At 39.9% G+C, this 26,508-nt stretch overlaps 1 protein-coding gene across 1 annotated transcript in view; it reads left to right on the top strand.

The window, feature by feature from the left end:
• Window positions 1-18,005, top strand: part of LOC132405958 (mucin-16-like) — a 37,406-nt gene extending 19,401 nt beyond the window's left edge. The window contains exons 17-24 of the mRNA XM_059990994.1: window positions 866-1,026; window positions 1,111-1,178; window positions 2,594-2,763; window positions 3,459-3,634; window positions 4,158-4,225; window positions 8,878-9,038; window positions 12,171-12,283; window positions 15,858-18,005. Coding sequence (XP_059846977.1) covers window positions 866-1,026; window positions 1,111-1,178; window positions 2,594-2,763; window positions 3,459-3,634; window positions 4,158-4,225; window positions 8,878-9,038; window positions 12,171-12,283; window positions 15,858-15,950 — 1,010 coding nt within the window. The 3' untranslated portion in view covers window positions 15,951-18,005. The remainder of the gene's footprint in view (window positions 1-865; window positions 1,027-1,110; window positions 1,179-2,593; window positions 2,764-3,458; window positions 3,635-4,157; window positions 4,226-8,877; window positions 9,039-12,170; window positions 12,284-15,857) is intronic.
• Window positions 18,006-26,508: the final 8,503 nt, after the last annotated feature.

Below are 26,508 nucleotides of genomic sequence, written 5' to 3'. Positions count from 1 at the left end.
GTGTCACTTCATGGAAATATAGTACAATTAATCTATGTATATAAGCTATCTTACGTATCATATTTATTGTGTTTTTTAAATTATTATTCTGTTCCTTATCTTATTGTGTTCTTTTGTGCTGCATCAGATCCAGAGTAATAATTATTTTGTTCTCCTTTACCCTTGTGCATGGGAAATGACATTAAATAATATTGAAATGTGGTGTGCTTTTAAAAGCAGCTTTCATTTTTGTGTGCAGGCGTATGTTCACTATGATCACGGTTAATGTTGTTTCCTACAGAAAGTTAAAATATTTAGTAATTAAACAATCCAGATTTTTTTAAAAAAAAGCAAAATCTACCTTGTAAATTCTCATTAGGACACTTCAGGAATATGCACCAACAAATTCGTTTATTTATTTTAATTTAGAGATACAGCATGGAACAGGCCCTTCCAGCTCAATGCGCCACTCCACCCAGCAACCCCCAATTTAACCCCAGCCCAATTACAGGACGATTTACAATGACCAATTGACCTACCAACCGGTATGTCTTTGGACTGTGGGAGGAAACCAGAGCACCCGGAAGAAACCCATGTGGTCATGAGGAGAACGTACAAACTCCTTACAGACAGTGGTGGGAATTGATACCGGGTCACTGGCATTAAAATAGCATTATGCTAACTGCTACGCTACCATACCGCCCCAGATGGGTTAATTGATATCCAAAAACTGCAAGGTAGAATTCTGCAAGGTAACACTTTGATCCAGAGGATAAACAGACAGTTCCTTCTAGAGTTGCAATTCTTTATTCAAAAAGAAAGGAGTTGGTGAAGCTGCAAAGTGCTTCTCGCATTCCAAGTATAATGCTTTATCCTTTCTCTACAGCTGAAAGTCCCATTGTGGCAGAGACAATACCACCAAATCGAGAATCGAGTCGCCCTAGTTATAACATTACCTTCATTGTAACCAATTTGAGATTCACACCTGATCTACAAAATTTCAATTCTCCTCAGTATAATACTGAATCAAACAAAGCTATCAGTTTGGTAAGTGTCATATGAATTTGATTGACATTGATCAGTGTACTGTTGTGTCCATATGTCTAAAACATGTCCTATTGATTTTGATAGCTCAACAACTTGTACGATAATAGCAAGATAGCAAGAACATTCTCAACCTGTAACAGCATATCTTTCAGGTAAGACATTCCTACAGACCTTCTCTTATGCTACCTAATTTGTTTAAAAGTAAAGTAAAAAGTGCCAACTATTAGGTCCATCAGAATCTCTGCAAAGAGCATTTATTTTTTTTAACTTTTATTCTTTTTTTCTTTTTGTTCTCTTTTTGCACTATTTATTTAATTTAATATATATGTTTCTTAATGTAAATTATAGTTTTTGATAATTATGTATTGCTGCCACAAAACAACAAATTACATGACATATGCTAATGATACTAAACCTGATTCTGTTTCTGTTAATTTAGACTTAATTTTTTGAAAGAGTTGTTTTAAAGTCAGACATTCTTGCTTTCTACAATATATAGATTATTTTTGAAGCCAGTATGTAAAAAGTCAGGTGGAGCTTGTCAGCCTTGGACAGCAGTCCGCCTAGGAGAAGGAAAACTCTGATTTTAAATCTCTGCTGACTTGTGGCCATACGCACCCATGGGAAAGGCTTTGGGAGTAAACCCTGAGGAAGAAATCAGGAGCCAGGTTCCCTAACGCAGTTTGATGTTGTTTACAACTTCACTCTGGCAACCTCTGCGACGACACTGGTGCCAAGCCTGGACTACATCAGTGACTCAGAGAGGGGGAACCTGCTGTATGAGCAACAGCCGGTTCTTCAAATCTTCCCATCCAGGCTTGCACCCTGGAGATCCACCAGAGGCACAAACCCATGATCCCCTGGGGTTGATGACTGCCTACTACTATGAAAAAGCAGAAAATAACAGTAAATACTGCTGATGTGGCTGTCATGAACCTTTCCCACTGTTGAACTGTTCAGCATTGTAACCTTTGCTCGACGATTGGCCATCCCAGTTCAAACTCGTGGTACAGTTATTTGACACTTTATATGATCAACAATATTAAATATCCTTACTACTACTACATCGATTCAGGCCTAGGGAGCCGGCATCGGGCATGATGACGGACTCTCCACTCCTCCCTCTCCCTCATCAGTGTGTTCAGTTCATCTACATTAGCCGCGCCACTATCTTCGAGGAACCTACAATAAAAGACTAATTTTAATACATCAATCCATATCATTGCACAGTGATTATAAGAAAAAGTGATCTATATTAAAAATATATAGTTATGTAAAATAACTAGAAATATTAATAAATACAAGAGATTCTGCAGATGCTGTAAATCCAGAATAACACACACAAAATGTTAGAGAAACTCAGCAAGTCAGGCAGCATCTGTGGAAAGGAATAAAAGAGTTGGCGTTTAGACATGTCAACTCTTCATTCCATTCTACAGATGCTGTCTGGCCTGCTGAGTTCCTCCAGCATTTTGTGTGTGTCATTCCAGAAATATTAACATTTCAGTTTAAATAAATAAGTTTTGTATTTTGACTTTCACTAATTGTATGTTCCTTTTCTTTCCAGTCCTACAGTCACGGAGAGTACTAAAATTGAAGCATTTTGTTCATTTAAAAATGATCCCACTACTGCAATCATTGATAAAGTTGATGTCTACAATGAGTTCAGGGATAACACTGAGAAAATCACTCAATTGGGTTTATATTCATTGAACAAAAATAGCCTCTACGTAAATGGTATGCATAATTTCAAATCATTTAACAGAATGCTTTAAGCAGTCATTACTTAACTTGAAAAGTTAAGTTGGATGCAAATAGCATTCTCCGTTATAGAGTTGTATGAATAATTTAAGATCAAATACCCCCAAAGCAACAACAAAGAAAACACAATGACCCAGTGTTTCCTGCAGCTCCTTTCCAAATATCCACAAAGATTTTTTAAGGTATTTGAGACACAAGTTAAGATTGCTTAATTAAGCTCATCACCCCCACTGGGGCAGAGGCCTCCAACGGCAACTCGCCAGGATCCTCTGTCCTGGGCCAGTCTTTCATGTTGTCCCCAGGTGTAGCCTATCTTCTTAGTGCACCTTTTCTCTCCCAGGGATGAGGTCTTCGGAATTTCTGTTGGCATTTCCGGAGCTCTGGGTTTTTACATGATGGGGTTGCTAACCCCATGTCAAACTCTCCTCCTTTCACAGCTGGGCTTGGGACTGTCTGTGGCGGGGTTCAGGCCGTGGTTAGCTGAAGAAGGATAAGTTCAGGGTGAACTATTCCAAGAACATGAGAAAAAGATTAAGTACTTACTTTCTGTAAAAAAAAAAATATGACTATGAACCTAATTGTAATTTTAAATTTGATGCATTCATATGAGCTGATGTTCATTTATAGTTTCCCTGAAATCACTGATAGCATTTTAATGTTACCCATTTTAGGCTATCAAGAACCACAACAACCTGAAACACAAACAAATGTACCAGCATTTGAAGGCAGAGATGGGGACTTGCCATTTGAACTTAATTTCACAATAATAAATAGAAATTTTACTGAAGAATTTAATGATCCAAGTTCCCCAGAGTACCAAAGCTTGGTTAACGACATTTCTAAAATGGTAAGGACCATCTTCTTGACACAGTTTTAAATTTAAACCTGTACTAAACAGGACCAGATGCATGAAATATTGATGAAGGAACTTCAGCACTAGAGCTGGGCTCTGCATTGGCTAAGCATTGGCACAGCACTGATGACTCACTTTCTGGGATTCTGCTGTTAATGTTATTTGTGTACTTTTTATTGTTCTGTGATTTGTTCTTTTTTTACACGTTGGGTGTTTGATTTATCTTAGAGCGTGGGGTTTTTCTTTAAATGGGTTCTATTGTGTTACTTTGTTTTGTAGATGCCTGCAAGAAGTCAAATCTCACGATTATGTACTGTGTGCATACTTTGATAATGTATTTTGAAATTTTTGAATTATTAGATATATATTGCATTTGGATTTTTAAGTTTCACACAGTTAATTGCCTGCAGAATTTTTGTAAAAATTCTGCTTTATAAAATTCTTTCAACATATTCCACAAAATTAATTTTATATTATGATAAGTTTTCAATCAGTTTAATCTATTATATTATTTCAGCTCACAAGTTTATACAGAAACAGTCAACTTAGAGATAGCTACCGTGTCTGTAAAGTTACAGGACTCAGGTAAGAGGATTTCTTCTTAAGGTTTCAACTCAATAACTGTATCAAAAACTGATTTAACAAAACACAGTACAGGCCCTTTGGCCTGTGGTGTTAATGCTGACCAATATAAACCTCAAACAAGAGAAAATTTGCAGATGCTAGAAAGCCAAGCAACACACACAAAATACTGGAGGAACTCAGCAGGCCAGGCAACATCTATGGAAAAAAGTACAGTCGAAGTTTCTGGCTGAGACCCTTTGGCAGAATCTACTCCGTAATCAATATAACATTTCTCCCCTACACAGCCCATAACTCTCCATATCTCTCACATCCATGTGCCAATCTAGGAGGGTTTAAGTATCTGTATTGTACCAGCCTCTTCACCATCTACAGCAGTGACACAAACAAATGTTATGACATATATAAGACCTTAAGTATTCAAAGCCATTTTGCCCGACTCAGCTCTACTATTTTATCATGAGTGATCCATTTTTCCTCTCAGCCGCAATCTCTTGCCTTCTCCCCTCATCCCTTCATGTCTGGACCAATCAAGAATCTATCAACTTCTGCCTTAAATATCCATAAAGATGTGGCCTCCACAGTAACCTGTGGCAATGAATTGCACAGATTCACCACTGTCTGGCTAAAGAAATTCCTCGTCATCTCCACTCTAAAAGGACGTCCTTCTGTTCTGAGGCTGTGTCCTCTGGTCATAAACACTTCCACCATAGGAAACATCTTCTCATCCACTCTATTAAGATATTTGACCATTTAATAGGTTTCAATTAGGTCATCCCTCGTACTTCTGAATTCGAGTAAACACAGGTCCAGACCATCAAACGCTCTTCATATAACAAGCCTTTGATTCCTGGAATCATTTTTGTGAACTTCTTTTGCACCCCCTCCAGTGTCAGCACATCCTTTCTAAGATAAGGGGCAGAAAACAGCTCACAATACCCCAAGTGAGGCCTCACCAGTGCTTTACGAAACCTCAACATTACATACTTGCTTTTATATTCTAGTCCTCTTGAAATGAATGCTAACATTGTATTTGCCTTCCTCACCACAGACTCAATCTGCAAATTAACCTTTAGGGAATCCTGCACAAGGACTCCCAAGTCCCTTTGCACCTCCGATTTTTGAATTTTCTCTCCATTTAGAAAATAGTCTACCCTTTTTATTACCAAAACGAATGGCCATACAATTTCCAACAGTGTATTCCATTAACCACTTCTTTGTCCATTCTCCTAATCTGTATAAATCCTTCTGTTGACCCTCTGCTTCCTCAAGACTACCTTACCCTCCATCTGTCTTCGTAGCCTCCGCAAACTTTGCAATAAAGCCATCAATTCCATCATTTAAGTAAAAAGAAGCGGTCTTAACCAGTTACCAGCAGCCAAATAGAAAAGGCTCCCTTTAATCTGACTCTTTGCCTCCTGCCAACCAGCCACTGCTTTATCCATGCTAGTATCTTTCCTGTAATACCATGGCCTCTTCTCTTGATAAGCAACCTCATGTGTGGCACCTTATTTATCAAAGGCCTTCCAAAAATCCAAGTACACAATATCAACTAATTCCCCTTTATCTATCCTACTTGTTATTTCTCAAAAGAATTCCAATAGATTAGTCAGGCGATATTTTCGCTTGAGGAAACCATACTGACTACAGCCTATTTTATCATCTGCCTCCAAGTACCTCAAAACCACATCCTTAATAATCGATTCAACATCTTCCCAACCACTGAGGTCAGACTAACTGGCCTATAATTTCCTTTCTTCTGCCTCACTCCCTTCTTAAAGAGTGGAGTGACATTTGCAATTTTCCAGAGTCATTCCAGAATCTAGCAATTCTTCTGAGATCATTAATAATGGTGCCACAATCTTTTCAGCCCCCTTTTTGAGAACCCTTTTTGGGGTGCACATCATCTGGTCTAGGTGTGGTGAACTACATATACCTGTCTGGACAACCCCCCTCCCCCCGCTGACTGCTCCTGTGGCTCCTCCCACAGACCCTGGTATAAAGACAATTGGAGGCACAGCCCCGGCCTTAGTCTCCAGGATGTTGTGTGCTGGTCACTTGCTGCTTGTTCTTTCTTCCAGCCAATAAAAGCCTATATCTCACCTCACGTCTCCGAGAGTTATTGATGGTGCATCACTAGGTGATTTATCTACCTTCAGACCTTTCAGTTGCCCAAGAATTTTCTTTCTAGTAATGGCATCATGACACTCTTGTGATCTCTTCCACCACACTACTAGTATCTTCCACCATAAAGACTAATACTGAATATTTATTCAGTTTGTGTGCCATTTCTTGTCCCCCATTAATATCTCACCAGTATCATTTTCAATTGGTCTGATATCTCTTTTATACTTAATGTATCTGAAGAAACTCTTTAATATTATTGGCTAGCTTACTTTCGTATTCCATCTTTACCTTCTTAACTACTTTTTAGTTGCCTTCGATTGGATTTTAAAAGCTTCCCAATCCTCTAACTTACCAGTAATTTTTGCTCTATTATATGCTCTCTTTGGCTTTTATGTTGGTTTTGGTTTCTCTTGTGAGCCACAGTTATGTCATTTTGCCTTTAGAATACTTCTTTTTTGGGATGTATACATCCTGTGCCTTCTGAATTGCTCCCAGAAAATTCAGCCATTGCTCGTCTACCATCACCCCTGAGTAATCTTTTCAATAGGTACATTTAATTTCAGAGATATGTATACAATATACATCCTGAAATTCTTCTTCTATGCAAACATCCATGAAAACAGAGCAGTGCCCCAAAGAATGAATGACAATTAAATGTTAGAACCCCAAAGCCCTCTCCCAGCAATCATAAGCAGCAGTAAAGCAACAACCACCCTCTACCCACCAGCAAAAACGCATCGGCACCCTCCACTGAGCACTCAAGCATGCAGCAAAGCATCAATAAAAATAGACTTGCAGTGCCCCAAAGACTACTCGTTCACCTGGTAATCAACATACCACAGGCTCTCTTTCTCCATAATAAGGGAAAAAAAGATGTCCCCATTTCACAGCAAGAGGAGAGACATAACAAAGCAGTTTGTTGATCTATGGTGTTAAAAGTCTGTTGTGTCTTCTGAGGTGTGTGCCCAAAGGACTTGGGTCTTTGGGCATATAGCCCGCAGCCAGCTCACTGCTTATGATCTTCCATCTCCTACGACACATCAGGCGGCGGTGGCATCAGCCTTGAATCCATAGCCACGAATATCCGGCACACTGAAGGTGCACTAGTCTTCCAGGCCACATCCTTTCTATATCAAAAAGTGGCCGGTCGAGAGGGCCCGAGAGCTTTTCCAATCAATTCTGTCCAACTCCTCTCTCATGCCTCTGTAATTCCCTTTACTCCACCTTAATACTGATACATCTGACTTTAGTTTTTCCTACTCAAATTTCAAGTTGAATTCAATCATGTTATGATCACTTGTCCTTCAGCTCTTGAATCAATTCCAGTTCATTGCTCAACAGCCAATCCAGAATAGCTGATCCCTTAATGGGCTCCACCACAAGCTGATCTAAAAAGCCATCTCATAGGCATTCTAGAAGTTTCCCCTCTTGGGATCTAGCACCAACCTGATTTTCCCAGTCTACTGGCATATTGAAATTCCCCATGACTATTGTAACATTGCCTTTTTGGCATGCATTTTCTATTTCCCAATGTAATTTGTAGACCACATCCTTACTATCCTTGGATATTAAGCTCCCATGTACATGTAACAAATAAAGTGAATCTTAAAATCTTTAAAACATCTCTTCCATATTTATGTTTCATATTTTTAATAATATACTTAATGAGTTGCTTTGATTAAAATTCAATATTTGCAACAGGTAGTTACAGCTGTTGAGACTAGGTCATTAGTTATATTTAAAGTGGAGGGGGTTAGGTTTTTGATTAGTCAGGGTGTCAAAGGTTATGGAAGGAAGGCAGGAGGATAGGTTTGAAAGTGATAATAAATCATGATGGAATGACAGAGCAAACTCTGTGGGCTGAATGATCTAATTCTGCTCCTGTTTTACTTGATTTTGCACTGGAATTTTATATATATATATGCTTAAGCCTCAGATAGGTCCTTTTCATTTTACAACTCCCTCCTCCCCCTTCCCTCTTCTTAAATTTCCCATCTTATCCTCACCTGCCTATCATGTCCCCTTCTTTCCCTTTCTCCCATGATCCACTCTTCTCTCCTATCAGAATCTTTCTTCTCCAGCCCTTTGGCTTTTCCACCTATTAACTCTCAGTTTCTTACTATCTCACCCCTCCCCACAAACTTGGCTTCACCTATCTCCTTCTAGCTTGCACAAAATACACTACAGATGCTGTGGTCAAATCAACACATACAAGAGCTGGATGAACTCAACAGGTCGGGCAGCGTCATTGACTGCTCATTTCAACGGATGCTGCCCGACCTGCTGAGGTCATCCAGCTTTTGTACATGTTGATCCTTCTAGCTTGTCCTCCATCCACTTCCTTCCCCCCCCCCCCACCTTCTTATTCTGGCATCATCCCCCTTCCTTTCCAATCCTGATGAAGGGTGTTGACCTGAAACCTCGACTGTATATTCCTCTCCATAGATGCTGCCTGGCCTGCTGAGTTCCTCCAGCATTTTGTGTGTGTTGGTCCTTTTACAACTGATGTTATTCTTTTCACCCAATAGATTGGGATCCATTAAATGTACCTGCATGTGTTACTTCAACCCGACTGCTACCAATGGGTCAGTGATAGCTGAAAAAGTCAAAGCAGAATTTGACAGAGGAACGAGTGGAACACACTTGCTTGGAGGCACCTACCTGTTGCGAAAGGACAGCTTGTCAGTGGGTAAAGTATCAACATCCATGTTCATTATTTCTGAATTTTCCATCTTTCCACGTTGATGATTTTGTTAGGTTTTTTAAGTTCAAGTTCAGTACATTGTCATTCAATTGTATACACATATACCACCCAACAAAACAGGGTCTCTCCCCAGCAAGACGCACAGCACAGTACATATAACTTACATGCAACACAAAAAGTAATATTACCACAAGTAAATTCACAAATAATAAGTTGAATTTAAATATAAGTTAAAAAATAAACAGCATAGTGCTCTCACTGCACTATACGTGGTAAGACCTGTGTGGTAGCAGGGAGTTCAGTAGTATTATGGCCTGGGGTAAGAAGCTATTTCCCATCCTGACCGTTCTTATCCAGTTGCTTTGGTACCTCCTGCCTAATGGTAGGGGTCAAAGAGATTGCTGGATGGATGGGAGGGATCGCTGACAATGCTAACGGCCCTGTGTATGCAGCATTCATGATAAATATCTCTAATGGGTGGGAGAGAGGCATCTTCAATTTGAGCTCAGGCAAATTACAATTATGAATTGAAATCAGCTTGTGAATTGTTAAAGCAATAAATAATCGGCTTGTGTAAAGTTATTATAATCAATATTATAATCAACATTGCTTCATCTCAGAATGGGATTATCAAGAAATCCAGCTATTCTGATTTAATACTTCACCATAATAATAAGGCAGAAGTTCTTTAAGGGTATATAGACCACGTGCTAGAGCAGGTGCGATTTCTACAATACGGACTTCCCTTTCATCAGCAAATCTTTATCTCAGCAGAGTTTAGCAGGCAGATACTGATATAACTTGAGTGAGTTTGCCATTTTCTGGCCTAGAAGCTAACCAGTTTGGAACAATGTCTTCAGTAATACAATGTGCAGAATTATTTGGAATTATCATTTCAAATTTTGACTAAATTTCAACAGCACGTTTTAAATGTGAATTTTCTCATGGAATCTCAGACAAATCAGTCTTACCTTTGTGATTTACTATCAGGAAATCTTTTTTTGTTCACTTGTCCATGAGTTGTATATACAATTTCCTGTGCCTTTACAAAAGTGCAAAAGAATGTATTTTGTAACATTTGAAGTGGTTGGACACATTTCCTGTTAAATTCCCACCCTTACCGCTGCCGTTCACCTATTGCTGATGTCATCGCACGCTCATGGTAACAAAACCGATCTGTGTACAGCACGTTTCTGACTTACCAACAGAAACAAATGATTTTGCAGAATCTCAGCAATTAAATGTACGTTTAAGAAAGTGAAAGGTGTATTCATCTTCACTGATCTCAACAATGACTTCAAACTGCTGCGTTCTGCAGACAGGCAAGAATTATAAGGAAAACATGTCAGCTGTATTTCTGAGATGTGACCCCTGGTGAATGAGCTGGGACCACCCAGTCACAGCATAAAACTAACCAGACCACACAAGTAAGACAGTAGAACCACAAATGTCCCCTCTTTCCCTATCCCACTCTGTTTGTCCCCTTTCCCCCATTCCCAATTTCTCACAACTGTGTCGCAGCCTACATGTGGACATAGAGGTCACTTCATCGGCACTGACCCCTGCCCCCACGGCAAGTCACCAATGAGACTGCAGCAGCCACCAGCTGTGAACACATGCTTCACTAGTAAGGTTTTTAAAACAAGAAAAAAATCCACAACAGAGATTTCTTAAAGTTAAGATAATATGGGTTTGTTTTTGTGACACTTTCTCGAGTTAAGGTGAAGCAGAGCAGCTATTTAACATATTCACCTAATAAAGGATGAACCGAAATTTCTAACTATCTATCAATATATAGGGTAAACCTCTGAATCTATGGACCCACTTTGAGAATCAGGATTGATCCATTGTTGCTGCAGTGTTGGTTTCTAATCCTTTTTCACTGCAGTGGTCCCAAAGTAAACACATGTTACAGAAATCCACAACCTAGTTCCATAGCCATTTCCTAATCAGACCAAACACCGCCCATCAATTTAAGTTAGAGTTACAGAGGTATACAACACAGAAAAAGGCCCTTGGACCCACCATGCCATGCTAAGGATTTTGTCTGTCTAATCTCATTTGCCTACATAAGGGCCGCATCCATGTGGTAGCCTCCAAGATGATGGTTGAACATCAATTTCTCCAATTCTGGTAATTTTTCCCCCTCTTTTTCAATTTCCCACTCTGGAATACTTCCTCCCATGGTCCATTCTCCTCTCTAATTAGAATGCTTCTTCTCCAGCCCTTTACCTTTTCCACCCATCACCTCCTAGCTTCTTATTTCATCCCCCCCTCTTCTATCCTCCTGGATTCACCTTTCAGTTTCTAGTTTGTACTCTTTCCCCTCCCCCCCATTCTTATTCTGGCATCCACCCCCTTCTTTTGCAGTCCTGGTGAGGGATCTCTGTCTGAAATATTGAGTTTATTCCTGTCCATAGGTGCTGCCTGATGTGCTGAGTTCTCCAGCATTTTGTGTGAGTTTCTTCTTCTACATCCTGTATATTTAAGCATCTGTCTAAATGCAACTTCAATATAGTCTTTGCTTCTGATTCCCCCACATCCTTTGCCAACAAATTCCAGACAGATTTTGAACAAAATGTAAGAACAAATGTCAGAACAAAACTTACCCTCTGGAATCCTTTGTGACTCTTTCCTCTCGCCTGAAATCAGGGTCCTTGAGAATCAGAATCAGGATAAATATCACTGACATATGTCATGAAATGCACTTGGTAATACATAATTAAAAAAACATCAATCACAATAAATAAATAAAGTAAGTAATGCAAAAAGAGCAAACAGAAATAGTGAGGTAGTGTTCATAGGTTCATCGTCTATTCAGAAATTTGATAGTGGGGGGAGGGAATAGGAGAAGCTGTTCCTGAAACGCTGAGTGTGTGTCCAGTCCTCCTTGATGGTAGCAATGAAAAGAGGACATGCGCTGAGTAATGGGGGTCCTTAATGATGGATGTTGCCTTCTTGAGTCATCGTCTTTTGAAAGTATCCTTCATGCTGAGCACTCTTGCTTTTGGTAGGATATTGAAAAATTGTGCTACCTAATCAGTCTATGCCTCGTATTGAAGAATTTACATTATGTACTTGAGTTTGATGAGCTTGCTTTGTCTTTTCTTCATGCAGAAGCTGAAGCCCCTGTCTCTTCAGACACAACAGAAATACCAGACTGGGGAATTGTACTTATTGTGCTGGGAATTCTGTTCTTTCTATTTCTCATTATCCTCCTTTGCTTACTGGTAAGTTCATCTGATGTTTCAGTATTGTACAGTGTCACTCACTTTAATGCGAAAATCTAGAAATGCACATCATAAATGAGAAAATATCTTTAAGCCATTGAGCATGAGTGGGTGGGGCAACATCTCTCCACCAAAGAAGAACTAACCATCTAGCCAAAAGAGATGCAAAAGATAATGTTCGACGTTTAGTCGGACTCAAATGTATGTCTACTTCATCCAAGGTGCCAAAAAGAGCTATCAGAGGGTTAGGTTCTAAATGGCAATTAAGAATATGGGATAAAGTTTAAAAAAACATCTCTCCAAAATTTCTCCGAACTAGGACAGGCCCAATACATATGAATAAGAGAAGCCTCGCCCACTTTACACTATCACAAAAGGGACTAATATCAGGATAGAACTGCGATAATTTAGTTTTAGACATATGAACCCTTTGTACAACCTTGAACTGCAAAAGGCAGTGGTGAGCACATAAAGAGGTTGAATTAACTGATTTAAGAATTGAATCCCAAACCTCATTGGACAGAGAAATATTTAAATCATGCTCCCAGGCAGTTCTGATTTTATATAAGGGTTATGCCTCAAGGTTGTAAACTTATCCTGAATAGTACATTTTAAACCTTTACCCCATGGGTTTATAGAAAGAGACAAGTCCACAACGTTTTTCTTGGGCATCTCAGGAAAGTCTGATATTAAAGGGTTAATAAAATGTCTAATTTGAAGATATCTAAAGGGATGAGTATTAGGTAGGTTAAACTTTGCAGAGAGTCGTTCAAAAGTTGCAGAACGATTATGAATGAAAAATCTTCAAAGCACCTAATGCCCTGTACCAGTCATGAAATGTTAAGTCTTGCATAGAAGGTCAAAAAAGATGGTTATGTAAAATAGGACTAGAAAGAGAGAAATCATGAAGGCCATTATATCTTCTGAACTGAGCCCATATTTTCAAAGTATGTCTAATAAGAGGATTAACAATTAGTCTAGGCAAATGACAAGGAAGTGCAGAAATGGAAAAATCCTTACTAGAGTTCAACTCCATTGCCACCCATCTTGGGCAATATTATGTCCTGTTTAGACCTTGAAAAGATTCATTATTCACTTCTTAATTCGGACATAAAGTTTCACAGGTGTGGGGACCTTTTCTTGAATATTTTCATAATTCCTCTTTAGATTAATGGTTTATCCATTTATTGTACCACAATCCCTTACTTTCAGCTTTTTTTTCTGATTAAGTTTTACTGTTTTTTTATTGTGAAATACATTATAGTTTAGGTAGTAGGCATTATACTTTTTCTTATATTTACAGCTCTGTGGTGACAAAAGCCCTGATTAACTTTTCTTTACATTGTAATGGTTGGCTTGGAGTTTTGTAGTGGGAGGGTGGGGAGGATACTAACTTTATATGATTTCATTTTTGGGTGCTTTTTCTGTATTGTTATGAATTGTACATTAGACACGTTTGTTTAGCACTCTATAAATTCATTTTGTTGGTGTTTTTTTCTGTTGTAGTGCAGAAACTTAAAAAATTTAATTTAATTTTTTTTAAAGTGAGAAAATAACTCAAACATGAGGCAGGTATGGGTGGAGGAAGAACCTGAGTTATTAAGGCAATAGTCACATTAATGACCTGCTCAGCTTTAACATTAAAAACAAATGAAGACCCCACCATCTCCAGGGTCCAGGTTCTGTGCAAGCATGTAGATGTATAACCTTTTACATACCCTGATTGAACCTGGCATACAGATGGGTCTAGGAGACCGTAGGACATAGGAGCAGAATTAAGCCATTCGGCCCATTGAGTCTGCTTCATCATTCGGTCGTGGCTAATTTATTTTCCCACTCAACCATATTCTCCTGTCTTCTCCCTGTAACCATTGATGCCCTTTCTGCTCAAGAACCTATCAACCTATGCTTTAAATATATCTAATAAACTGGCCTCCACATCCATCTGTGGCAATTAATCCATAGATTTAACATCAGCTGACTAAAGAAATTTCTCCTCATCTGTTCTAAAGTGACATCTTTATATTCTGAGGTTGTGCCCCCTTGGTCCTAGACACCCACTATTGGAGATGGTCTCTCCATGTCCAGTCTATCTCGGCGTTTCAATATTCGATAAGTGTCAATGAGATCCCCCCCCCCCCCATTTTAAACTCCAGTGAGTACAGGTCCAGAGCTGTCAAATGATTGTCATACATTTACACTTTTAATCCCAGGTTCATTCTTCTGAACTTCTTCTAGACCCTCTCCAATGCCAGCAAATCATTTCTTAGATAAGGGGCCTAAAACTGCTCACAATACTCCAAGTGTGGTCTGGCCAATACCTTTTAAAGCCTCAGCTTAATAACAATCTCTCCAGGCTTGAGGAGGTTATCTGGATCAAAATCAAGTTTTGACATTAACTTCACTTGTCACATTCAGTGAATTCCATCATAAAACATACAGTAGAACAGGCTTTTGGCCTACGATATTGTGTAGATTTATATAAGCCTATTCCATGATCAATCTAACCCCTAACACAGCTCTTAACCCTCCATTTTTCTTTATCCATTGAGAGTTATGCATTATGTTGGAGAACCAGCTGGTCAGGCAGCATCTGTAGAGGGAAACTGGCAGTTAACTTTTCCAGCCAAGACCCTCAACGTGAAATGGAAAAAAGCAGGCAAATCCAATGCGCCCATCTCCCAAATACTCAGCTCAATGTTCAGGCTGTGCAGAAGTCAGGAAAACCCCTGGTAGTGAAAGGGGGCTCTGGCATGGGTGCTGGAAGCTGTCATGTATGAACTGCAGCCCAGATCTGTGGTCTAGATCTTTTTATGAAAGATCACTTGGACCAAGATGCATTTGCTCATAATTGCTTAGGTAAAGATGCTGTATGCATTGTTGATCTGTCTCCTGAGCAACCAATGGTGACTCAGGAGAATTGTATAACCTGTGAAACATGCCACAGTAATGAATTATATGTATCCATTCAATTTGATGACTGTCATTAGGACAGAGACTGCAATTTCTGGTTCGACTTCAGCTAAGGAGTACTATGCTTTCAGAGAAAGATAATTTCTTCTTAATATTTCAGCAGCACCTCCCAGAACTTTAAATGATATGAATCAGCATTCACTGATGTCACATTGCAAGAATCTTTCACTTGCAGTGTTTGTTTTTGCAGGTCACATTGCAATTATTCAGTTTCCAACTTCAAATAAACCAAAGTTAAGGGATGGCATTTCACAGTAAATAATCTAGATCCTCAAGTCCAGGCCACAACCATGTTAACTTTCTGGTAGGTAAGGCAACCAGAATTCCACACAATACTCCAAATTTGGCCTCACCAACATCTTGTACAACTTCAACATAACATCCTAATTGCTGTAAATACTCTGACTTATGAAGGACAATGTGACAGAATTGCCCTGTGAATAGGCTAGGGCTAAAGAGGTGGGTTGCTGGGCAATGTGGCTTATTGGGCCAGAAGGGCCAGCTCTGTACTGTATCTTTAAACTTATTTTATAAGTAGAATTTTAAAATAATACAGTATATTAATCTCTACTTAAAGCATGCTAATATTTTAATCTTCCAGTTGGCATTATATTTGAAGAAGAAGAGACAAGGATCATACAATATGATGCAAAGCCCGGCTGGATTGTACTTCCTGCATCAGAAATTCCAATAAAGAATACAAGGAATATTACAGGCAATCATGCAAATCATAGTGGATTTGAAGTAGAATAGCATACATTAGTAACATTAAATTGTGATATTGAACTAAATTAAAACTTGAGTTGCCTTGAAACTGAAATGAATGCACTGTAGTCAAAATAATATTTTCTGGAATCTATGCTCTGATGTGTAAAGAAGTGCTGGTTTGTAAAATCAGAATGCCTTAGGGGGAGAGGCAGGTCCAGATGTGATGGTGACAAGCATGGTGGTATTAGTATGACATGGTTTCCTGCATGATCTGGGCATAGATGATTTGGAAAGGCATCAACATCAGAAGGTCAGATTTCTAAAGGCTGATAACTTTCTTGGAAAGGACACTTTTTGACTTAATGCATTTTCCTCTTTGGAACATTTAAGCATGGCCATTATCACTGTGACAAGCCTCTTGAGACTTGGTCGAAAGGGCAGTGGCTCTCAAACCAGGGTATTACCCTTCTCAGTGACAAAGAGGGCCCAAAGCCGAGCATGCGTGCAATTTGCCATAATGATAATAAATATTGATTTCTTAAATTATTTAATTTCACATTTATTTTAATTTATATTGCAATTGTGATTAATCTACAAAACTTCTGTAACTAATATATATATATATGTAACATAATTTGTCTGAAATTGTCTTATCTTTTTATGCTGCTGATTAACTGCATTTTTAAGCCACCCTAATAACAGAGTATCTGGCTAAATGTTTATTGAATTAAATCCCCTTTCTTCATGAGAAATCTTCAAACACAAAAGATCACAAACTTAAGATGGCCAGAGGGATAATATGCTCCTTTCTGTATTTCATAATTAAATCTATTCAGTGACAAACAATGACTAAAGTTAAATAACATCTGGGAATACATTGGAAACACTTGAAGGTTTGTGAGTTATGTGTTTCTCATATGAATTATATAAATTAAACTTTTATCATCAGTCAGATATCTGGGGATAGGAATGTATTCGATTTAACTTAAAATTAAAATTAATAGGTCTAAAATTCCAAAGTAGTGCGTAACATGTATTCAACACTCTACCTCTGTAACCAGGGACAACTTTCTCCATGTAGTCAAAAAATTGTAATTATCCACATTCTGACAAAACTTTTGATGCACTTTGATAATAACTATTATTGTATAGAAACATAACATATTTTTAAAAGTAACTGTTTAGAAATAATTCAGAAATGTATATTTATAATATATTTTTTCTGGGCCTATTTTAGATATTATATAACAAGAATAAATTAATCATTTATGAATCACTTTTTGTTTTATTTTTTGTTAATGATCTTGTATTTCTAAATATTGACATAGAGTCATAGAGCACTACAGCACAGAAACAGACCCACCACCCATCTGATTTGGGCAGGCTTGGTCTTCTGACTAGTCTCATCTATCTGCACCTACACCAAAGAATGCCAAGCCCCTCCCATCCATGTACCGATCCAAATTTCATACAATTGTATTTGTATCTATCATTTACACAGACATCTCATTCCACACTCACTCTACCTTCTGAGTGAATAATTTTCCCTCAGATTCCCCTTAAATATTTCACCTTTCACCCTTAACCTATGGCGTCTAGTTGTAGTTTCACCCATGCATTCATCCTATCTATATCCCTCTTATGTTGTTTGCTTATATGAAGTCTCCCTTCATTCTCCTACACTCCAGGGAATAAAGTCCTAACATATTCAGCCTTTCCTTCTAACTCAAGTCCTGAATTCCTGGTAATATCTGCATAAATTTTCTCTGCACCCTTTCAAGTTTATTGAGATTATCTTTGTTGGTTAGTTAACCAGAACTGCACAGAATTTTCTAAAACTGGCCTCACCAACATCTTGTACAGCTTTAGCATAACATCCCAACTACCATATTCTATACGCTGATTTATGAAGGCCGGTGTGCCAAAACTCTCCTTACAACTGTATCTAACTGTGATTTCACTTTCAAGGAATTATGGATTCCATTTCCAGGTCCCTTTGATCTACTGCGCACTTCAGAGCCCTGGTATTCACTGTAAATCTAGGTTTGTAATCTGAATTTAAATTGTTCATTTTCTTCAATCAAATTGATGATTATGGTTGAATAAACATGAAAATCATGTTTCAAAGTTCAAAGTACATTTATTATCAAACGTGGCATACTGTAGACAACCTTGAGATTTGTCTTCCTACGGGCAACCACAAAAGAAAGAAACACAATAGAACCCATGAAAAAGATTGCCAAATGCCCAATGTGCAGAAAAAAAGAAAAGCAAGCAAACAACTGAAGTTCACAAAAGTGAGTCCACAGCGTGAAGCCAGTCATAACTGCAATTGATTCACAAGCCTGTTAGTTGCAGGTCACAGCCTCAGTTCAGCACAGAAAAGAGTAAATCATGTGGAACAGTGAGCTAAACCGGCCCTTGTCTCACTTTTCAATCTGACCCAGCGCTTAAATTGTTCAAAGCTTGGGTTATTCCTTGATCTTGGAACCGGGCCCTCCCACTTAACTATACTCTTGAGTCTGGGCCCCACCTCCTCAATTCAGCCCAGTGCATAAATTGCTTAACCCTCAGGTCTCTCCTCCCTATCAGGCCCAGGCCTAGGCTCAACTCAAAGTCCACTCCAGCAGTGGTCAAACAGTGGTGCATTCCCTGCTCTTGGGTCCGGGCCTTGCCACCTTGATTGGGCCTGTACACGTCACGCTGCAACTGTCCTGAATGGTTAAGGTGAAACTCCCAGGTTGTGCAAGCGGATCAAAAGCTCAGCTCCAAAAGGGAAGTTACAGGCTATTGATTCGAGTGATCATTTATCAGAAAAAGTGTGATTCACTCCCTTACATCTAAATGGGACATTGCACAGAAAGATCAAGCAACAATGAAACCCTCCCCCTCACTTACAGTAATACGACCATAGACATTGGAGCAGAATTAGACATTTCAGCCCATTGAGTCTGTTCAACATTCCATCATGGCTCATTTTTTATCCCTCTCAACTCCATTTGTCTGCCTTCTCCCCATAATCTTTGATGCCCTTACTCATCAAGAGCCTATCAACCTTCAGTTTCAGTTTACCCAATCACTTAATCATCAAAGTTGCCTGGAGCAATGATTTCCACAGATTTACCACCTTCTGCTGAAGAAATTCCTCCTCTTCTCTGTTCTAAAGTGACATACTTTTATTCTGAGGCTATGCCCTCTGGTCTTAAGACTCCCCAGCTACTGGAAACATGTTCTCCACATCCACACTATCTAGATGTATCAACATGCAATAGTTTTTGATGAGATGCCCATCTCCCATTCTTCTAAACTCCAGCAAGTACAGACCCAGAGCCTTCAGATGTTTCTCATAACCCTTTCATTCCTGTGATCATCCTTATGAGCCTCTCCAATGCCAGGACATCTTTTTTAGATAAGGGGTCCAAAACTGCCTACAATATTCCCAGTGCAGTTTAACCAATGCCTGAATTAGTATTAATGGGTTCCACTTGAACTCAATGCCATCAACCTTGAATATCTTCTACAGGTTGATTACAAAAGGTACTGATGTAGTCATCATTCATAAATAATGCAAGAACAGGGCAAGCAACACACACACACAAAATGCTGGTGGAATGCAGCAGGCCAGGCAGCATCTATAGGGAGAAGTACAGTTGACGTTTTGGGCCTAGACCCTTCGTCAGGACTAACTGAAAGAAGAGGTAGGAAGAGATTTGAAAGTTGGGGGGTGGAGGGGAAGATCAGAAATGATAGGAGAAGACAGGAGGCGGAGGGATGAAGCTAGGAGCTGGAAAGTTGATTGGCAGAAGGGATACACAGCTGGAGAAGGGGGAAGATCATGGGACAGGAGGCCTAGGGAGAAAGAAAGGGGGAGGGGAGCAGTAGAGGGAGATACAGATTAGGCAGGAGTGATTGTGAGATGGATAAAGAGGATAAAGAGGAAAAAAAGGAAGGGGGGAGGATAATAAATAAATAAATAGATAGATAAGGGGTGGGGTAAGAAGGGGAGGAGGGGCATTAATGGAAGTTAGAGAAATCAATGTTTATGCCATCAGGTTGGAGGCTACCCAGCCAGTATATAAGGTGTTGTTCCTCCAACCTAAGTGTGGCTTCATCTTGACAGTAGAGGAGGCCATGGATTGACATATCAGAATGGGAATTGGACGTGGAATTAAAATGTGTGGCCACTTGGAGATCCTGCTTTCTCTGGCAGACAGAGCGTAGATATTCAGTGAAACTGTCTCCTAGCCTGCGTCAGGTCTCACCAATATATAGAAGGCTGCATCGGGAGCACCGTATGCAATATATCACACTAGCAGACCCACAGGTGAAGTGTCACCTCACCTGGAAGGACCATCTGGGGCCCTGAATGGTGGTGAGGGAGGAAGTGTAAGGGCAGGTGTAGCACTTGTTCAGCTTACAAGGATAAGTGCCAGGAGGGAGATTGGTGGGAAGGGATGAGGGGGACGAGTGGACAAGGGAGTTGCGTAGGGAGCGATCTCTGCGGAAAGCAGAAAGGAGGGGTGGAGGGAAAGATGTGCTTGGTAGTGGGATCCCATTGGGGGTGGTGGAAGTTACGGAGAATTATACGTTGGTCCCAGAGGCTGGTGGTGTGGCAGGTGAGGACAAGGGGAACCCTATCCCTAGTGGGGTGGCGGGAGGATGGGGTGAGAGCAGATGTGTGCAAAACGGGAGAGATGCGTTTAAGGGCAGAGTTGATGGTGGAGGAAGGGAAGCCCATTTCTTTAAAAAAGGAGGACATCTCCTTCATCCTGGAATGAAAAGCCTCATCCTGAGAGCAGATGCGGTGGAGATGGAGGAATTGTAAGAAGGGGATGCCATTTTTACAAGAGACGGTGGGAAGAGGAATAATCCCCTTCTGCAGCTCTGTATCCGTTTTGTCTCTCCATCTCCCTCTGGTGCTCCCCTCCCCCTTTCTTTCTCCCGAGGCCTCCCGTCCCATGATCCTTTCCCTTCTCCAGCTCTGTATCCCTTTTGCCAATCAACTTTTAGATTCATCCCTCCCCCTCCTGTCTTTTCCTATTATTTTGGATCTCCCCCTCCCCCTCCCACTTTCAAATCTCTTATTATCTCTTCTATCAGTCCATCCTGATGAAGGGTTGTGGCCCGAAACATCGACTGTACTTCTTCCTATAGATGCTGCCTGGCCTGCTGCGTTCCACTAGGATTTTGTGTGTGATGCTGAAACTTCCAGCATCTGCAGATTTTCTTGTGTTTGCATGTTTAAGAACAGGGCAAAGCTACCTGTGAGCCCTCTCTCTAACAAAGCATCCCTCCAATAATACATTTATTGTTTCTGAAATGTCCCCCTTTTGAGTGAAATGAAACTTATACACTTTAACAAATAATAACAGCAAATATAAGCTCTGTCACAGAGGAGTTTCTATTTTCTGAATATGTTGCACAAACACAGGTCAGCCCAAGTACTTTAGCCAATGAAGTTCCTCTGAAGTTCAGCTTTCACAGAACTCAGACGGCATGAACAGCTGTTTCATATAGGGCTGGAGAAACTGATTATTTTTTAATGCAATCTCTGATGAACAATAAATGCTAACCCAGACACTGGAAATTTTATCTAACCATAATCATATATACTATTTGTGCTGTGTGCTGTTGGTAATATATTTTGCACCTTGGTCCAAAGGGACAATGTTTCATTAGGCTATATTCATGGTTGAATGATAATTAAACTTGAACTTGGATTGGAACTTGTTTTAAACTAGAGTAATTGCTAAGAACCTTCAAGCTTCAACATCATAGTAGAGCTAAAAATGGAGTTAAGCTAATGAAAGGCTCTGTCAATTAAACATTTCTATGAATGGCAGTGCAAACCTACTCTGTGATAGAAGCCAGATTATTGAACTAATGTAACGTCGTGTGTTAATCAATATTGGAATTGGTTTATTATTGTCACGCATACCAAAATACAGTGAAAAACTTATCTTGGCCTACTGTTCATATAGATCAAATCATTACACAATGCATTTAGGTAAAATAAGACACCAATGTACAACTCTAAGATTCGTTTCCGTGTGGGCATATTCAATAAATCCATTGAATATTAACCAAAACAGAATGAATGAAAGACAACCACACCAACTTGAGCAGTCAACCTGTGTGGAAACAACAACAAACAGCTCAAATGCAAAAAGAAAGAAACAATAATAAAAATAATAAAAAAAATAAGCAATAAATATCAAGAACGTGAGATAATGAGTCCATAAGTAGCAGCCTAATCACAAACAAGAGAAAACCTGCAGATGCTGGAAATCCAAGTAACACACACAAAATTCTGGAGAAACTAAGTAAACCAGGCAGCATCAATAGTAAAGAGTAAAGTCAACATTTCATCAGGGTACCCTCCCCCCACCGTCTTACTCTGACTCCTCATCTTTTTTTCTCCAGTCCTAAGGAAGGGTCTCAGCCTAAAACATCAGTTGCACTCTTTTCCATAGATACTGCCTGGTCAGCTCAGTTCCTCCAGCAGTTGGTGTGTGTTCCATTGGTAGTAGGAGCAGTTCAATGATGTTATCCCCTCTGGTTCAAGGGTTGAGGGGTTGAGGGGTAATAACTGTTCCTGAATCTGGTGATGTGAGTTCTGAGGCTCCTGAACATTCTTCCTGATGGCAGCGGTGAGAAGAGAACATGGCCTGGGTGGCAGGGTCCTTACCGATAGATGATGCTTTCCTGCAACAATGCTCTGTGCAGATGTGCTCAGTGGTGGGCAGAGCTTGGACCGGGACATATCCATTACTTTTTGTAGGAATTTCCGTTCAAGTGCATTAGTGTTTCCATACCAGGCTGTGATGCAGCCAGTCAATTTACTCTCCACCACACATCTATAGAAGTCTCAGAGAAAGTGCAGTGCAGGTAGACAATAAGGTTTAAGATCATAATGAGATAGATTGTGATGTCAAGAGTCCAGCTTATAATTCTGCGGCCATTTAACAGTCTCATAACAGCAGGGTAGAAGCTGCCCGTAAGTCTTATGTACTGTCTGTCCATTCAGGATTTTATATGTACTAATGACCGGGCCAGGGGAGAAGAGAGAATGTCTGGAGTGGGTGGGGACTTTGATTATACAGGCTGTGTTACTGCAGCAGCAAGAAGTAGTAAGAGAAGCTGTGGAGGGAAGACTGGCTTTTGTGATGAGCTGAGCTTTGACCACAGCTCTGCAGTTTCTTGCAGTCACAGGCAGAGCGGTTGCCATAGCAAGCCTTTATGCATCCAGATTGGGTGATTTCTATAATATATCGATAAATATCAAGACATGCCAAATTTCTTTTGCCTCCTCAGGAAGTAGAGGCATTGGTGAGCTTTCATGCCTGTGATATCAGTGTGTTTGGATCAGGAGAGGACAATGCTGACGTTCACTGCTAGGAATTTGAAGATCTCAAATTAAATTTTTGTTTGAAGCCAAACTGACTGGCAGTTTGACTACTTTAAGATGTACTTTCAAGAAAGGCATTCAAAGGTAAGTGACTGTTCACTGGCAGCATCAATAACATGCAGAACTGGTCAGTTATATTTGCACCACATAATAGCTAGACAGTCAGCTAACAACCATTCCGTGACTTTCTGCAAGCTGTCAACACTTAAGGCATTGGCATGACTGGATGTGACATGTTATTGAACTGTTGTATTTATCCTATTGCACCGTACTACAGAAATGATCTTGGTCCACCCCACCCTTCTCTGCACCTTAATACTTGTTTGTTTTCTCATGATAAAAGCTATTGACCTGAAGTATTATCTCATCTTTCATCTCCACTCTGATTGCTAAACACCTCATGCACTTCCTGTTTTTCTATTTCTGACCTCCAGTTTCTGCTTTTTGTTTTTGATTTTCAACTATGGCTCTTTGCACAGGTTAAAAATGTAATAATCAGCAAAGAATGGTTTACTAATTATTTCTACTGTTTACAGAAACAAGATTGCAAGTGGCTCTTAAAATTTCTACCTCTTACACTTTTCTATCCTTGTATCCCATCTCCTGTTTAACAGCCAAGAATTACAAATCTTCCTCACCTGGCTCCTGCCTTCCCTTGCACCTCACCTCTTTATATGGCTCTCTCCCCCCTCAGTCCTGATAGAACATCTCAACTGAAAGGTTGACCTTCCCTCTCCCTCTACAGATGCTGCTCGGTCTGCTGAGTTCTTTCAGCAGGTTATTTTGTTTTGCTTCAAAGTTCAAATTGAATATCTTATCAAAGTACATATACAACGCTGACATTTATTTTCTTGTGAGCATACTCAATAAATCCATACAACAATAACTGTAACAGAATCAGTGAGATTCTGCACCAACTTGGGTGTTCAATTAGTATGCAAAAGTCAACAAACTGCAAATACAAAATAAATAGTAATAAGTAAATAAGCAATAAATATCAAGAACATGACATGAAGACTCATTGAAGGTGGGCCCATAGGTTGTGGGAACATTTCAATGACAGAGCAAGTGAAATTAGTGAAGTTATCCCTTTTGGCTCAAGAACTTGATGGTTGAGGGGTAATAACTGTCTCTGAACCTGGTAGTGTGAGCCCAGATGCTCCTGTACTTCTTTCTGATGCAGCAGCAAGAAGGGAGCATGACTTGGATGGTGGGGCACTCTGATGATGGATGCTGCTTTCCTGTCACAGCATTTTATGTAGATATGGAGAGGGTTTTCCCGTCATGAACTAGGCGATATTCCCTAATTTTTGTGGGATTTTCAGTTCAATGGCAATGGTGTTTCCAGACCAGGCTGTGATTCAGTCAGTCAATATACTCTCCACTACACATCTATAAGAGCTTGTCAAAATTGTAGATTCTGAAATTTGCAGTATCATGTTCTCACTAAGAATGACTTTATAGTCTTATATGGTGTGAGGAGGAAAAGGACAAAGATACATCATTACTTCATTTGACCTCTAAGTTTAACCAGCTCAGAAATCAGCATAGTGTTCATTTTTGAAACTAACTCAGGGACATAATCTTTATGAGCATGACCGACCTGCTAGAGCTAGATCACTTAATTTCTGTTTTAGAAACTTGGATGATGACTTCAGTGGGATAGTCCACAGGTGAAGAGGGACAATTGGTGCATTCGGTGGGCTTGCTAGAAAACCTGCACCCAGGCAGGAAACACAAGAGATTCTGCAGATACTGGAAATCCAGAGTAACACACTCATGTGGGCTGACACAATAGCGTAGTGGTTAGCATAACACTATTACAAATCAAAGTGGAGCTCGCAGTTCAATTCCAGTGTCTTCTGCAAAATAATCTCTACATTCTTCTCATGTGCACGTGGGTTTCTTCCAGGTGTGCCAGTTTCCACCCACATCCCAAAGGCATACTTGTTACCAAGTTACTCGGTCATTGTAAATTGTCCTGTGAATAGGCTAGGGTTAAATCGGTGGGTTGCAGGGCAGTACAGCTCATTGGACTGGAAGGGTCTGTTCCATGCTGCATTTCCAAATAAATAAATAAGTGAATATCTTGTCTTTGAAATTAATAAATATAATTACTAAATAAATTTAGCATGTCAGGCAGCATCTGTAGAAATGAATAAAGAGTTGACATTTCATGCCAAGGCCCTTCATCAGGACTGAAAGGTTGACATTTTATTCCTCTCCATGGATTCTGCCTGATCTGCTGTGTTCCTCCAGCACTTTGTGTGTGTACTCCTGTGAGAAAAATTGGCAAATCCTGACACTGCTCTTCCACAAGCCTCAAAGTATAGTTTTAGGGTAGCAGGAGTGGGCGTCCCTATTAGCAGACTTGTAAAGTTGGCACTAATGCCCCTTGCACCAAAACCCGTTGTGTTCAGAGTGGCAAAATCTCCTGAATCTATCTATAACTAAGCATGTCATGCACCTGGACAGCACAGATCATTGAATATCTAGTCAGGCTAATTTGTCTCAGGACAGCAAACACCTCTGTAATCTGCATAGGGACCATAAAGCTGTTGCCACTTTGTCCCACTTCTATAGACTCTGTCTCCAGATACAAAAACTTTATTTAAGACCTCCCTAATTTCTTTTGGCTCCACACAAGTATTAACATTCTGATCTTCCTTTTGCTCTTAACAAATCTGTAGAATCCCTCAGGATTCTCCTTTGCTTTGTCTATTAGGGCAACTTCATACCTTCTTTTAGCCTTCCTGATTTTCTTTAAGTAACACACACAAAATGCTGGAAGAACTCAGCAGACCAGGCAGCATCTATGGAAAAGAGTAAACAGTCGACGTTTTGGGCTGAGACTTCATCAGGACTGGAATGGAAGAGGAAAATACAAAGTAAGAAGGTGGGTGGAGGGGAGGAAGAAGTACAAGGTGGGAGGCGATAGGTGAAACAGGAGAGGAGGAAGGGTGAAGTAAAGAGCTGGAAGTTGATTGCTGAAAGAGATAAAGGGATGGAGAAGGGGATATCTGATGGGAGAGGACAGAAGACCATGAAAGAAAGGGAAGGGGGAGGAGCAGTAGAGGGAGCTGATGGGCAGGTAAGGAGATAAGGTGAGAGAGAGAAACAGGAATGGGGAATGGTG

The sequence above is a fragment of the Hypanus sabinus genome, chromosome 16, assembly GCF_030144855.1.
Source record: "Hypanus sabinus isolate sHypSab1 chromosome 16, sHypSab1.hap1, whole genome shotgun sequence".
Taxonomy (NCBI): domain Eukaryota; kingdom Metazoa; phylum Chordata; class Chondrichthyes; order Myliobatiformes; family Dasyatidae; genus Hypanus; species Hypanus sabinus.
The sequence above is the reverse complement of the archived record's forward strand: the minus strand, read 5'-3'. Positions and strand labels throughout refer to the sequence as shown.